The sequence below is a fragment of the Orycteropus afer genome, unplaced genomic scaffold, assembly GCF_000298275.1.
Source record: "Orycteropus afer afer isolate SDZICR_OR568_19922 unplaced genomic scaffold, OryAfe1.0 scaffold00744, whole genome shotgun sequence".
Classification (NCBI taxonomy): Eukaryota; Metazoa; Chordata; class Mammalia; order Tubulidentata; family Orycteropodidae; genus Orycteropus; species Orycteropus afer.
Window position 1 is genome coordinate 566760 of NW_006922331.1, and position 1394 is coordinate 568153.

The following is a 1394-nucleotide window of genomic DNA, read 5'->3' on the forward strand; positions in this document are numbered from 1 at the left end:
GAGGGGACGGCGCAGGCGCCGGCGGGGGGCCGTAGGGAACTGCGCAGGCGCGTGCCGCCGGGGTCTGCGAGGCCGTCCGGGCCTGGTCGGGCGGGAGCGCCAGGGAGACTCGGCCCCGCTGGCGCACAGAGAGGGGACCCGGCCCTTGGTCTTACCGCGCGGCGCCGCCTCGCTCGCTCGCTGGCTCCGGGCTGAGGCCGGGCGGCGAGCTCGCCTGGTGGCGGGGCCCGGATCCGCTGAGTCCGGCCTCAGGGTAGCAGCCAACCGCGCGGCGCCGCTCGCCGGGCCCGCCCTGCCTCCCTCGTGGCCCCCGCCCTCGGCCCGCCCCTAGCACGGCCCCTTGTTTGCCCCTCACGGCCGCCGCTGGCTGCGCAGGCGCCGATTTGGCCCCGCCCACGGTCCGTCGGGCACACAGGCGTTGCACTGGATCCGCCAGTTCCGCTCGCGGCCAGCTTAGTCCCGGGTCGCGCAGGCGCCCTCCTGCCCGTCCGTTGAAGGGTTTCACAGGCAGCCACTGCGCATGCGTCAAAGCTTGCGCAGGCGCTTCTGAAGGCAGGTGCTAATGGATACTGCGCTAGGTGGCACCGCCACTTGATGGGCGTGGTGGGCTATCAGCTGCCAAGGCTTTCTTCAACTACTACGTAACTCGTATTTGTAGTGTCAGGACGATGCTAACGGTTAGCGAGACAGTGGTGAGACAAACACACAGTCCTCCTGGAGATTAAGCGGGTTTATTCTGAGCAGTTATTCTACGTGCATATAGGGAGACTTTCTGATACCAGAAAAAGCAAATGCCTCAAAATACAAAGGGAAAAAAAAAAAAAAAAACTCACTGCTGTCGGGTCGGATCCGACTAGCAGCGACCCCTCATTGGGTTTACCGAGGCGGTACCTCTACGGAAGCAGATTGCCCAACTTTCCTTCCAAGGAGTGGCTGGTGGGTTTAACAGATGCCTTAAGCGCTCCACCACTAGAGCTCCCGCGCCTAAAATAGGCTAGTTACAATGAAGCTTATAAACAGAAGGGGAGGGAGAGGACTAGAGCTCAACCACTGGCTAATCTTAACAGAAACCCTGGCGGACCTTTCTACCGAACTCACGGGGTGTTGGCTCACATCTCTGGCCCTCCACGCACCTGAAGCCCTGATACCTTTTGGAATTTAGATTAAGGAAGCCTGAGTCTGATGTTGGCGATGGTGAAGACATTCAGCTAGCGGTTCAAACCCACCAGCAGCCGAAGATTACAGCTTTGTAAACCCTCTGTCCTCTAAGGGCACTGTGAGTGGAATGGACTCTTTTGCAGTGGGTGTGGTGTGGTTTGGGCTTTGCTTCTGTGAAGATTGACAGCCTTGGGGACCCTCTGGGACAGTTCCACTCTGTCCTCTAGGGGCGCTGT

General features: G+C 60.5%; 1 protein-coding gene across 1 annotated transcript in view; it reads right to left on the bottom strand.

Moving 5' to 3' along the window:
• Window positions 1–151: 151 nt before the first annotated feature.
• The window catches only part of LOC103211452 (BCR activator of RhoGEF and GTPase), a 75973-nt gene continuing 74730 nt past the window's right edge, over window positions 152–1394 (bottom strand). Inside the window, exon 20 of the mRNA XM_042783210.1 lies at window positions 152–514. Coding sequence (XP_042639144.1) covers window positions 152–514 — 363 coding nt within the window. The remainder of the gene's footprint in view (window positions 515–1394) is intronic.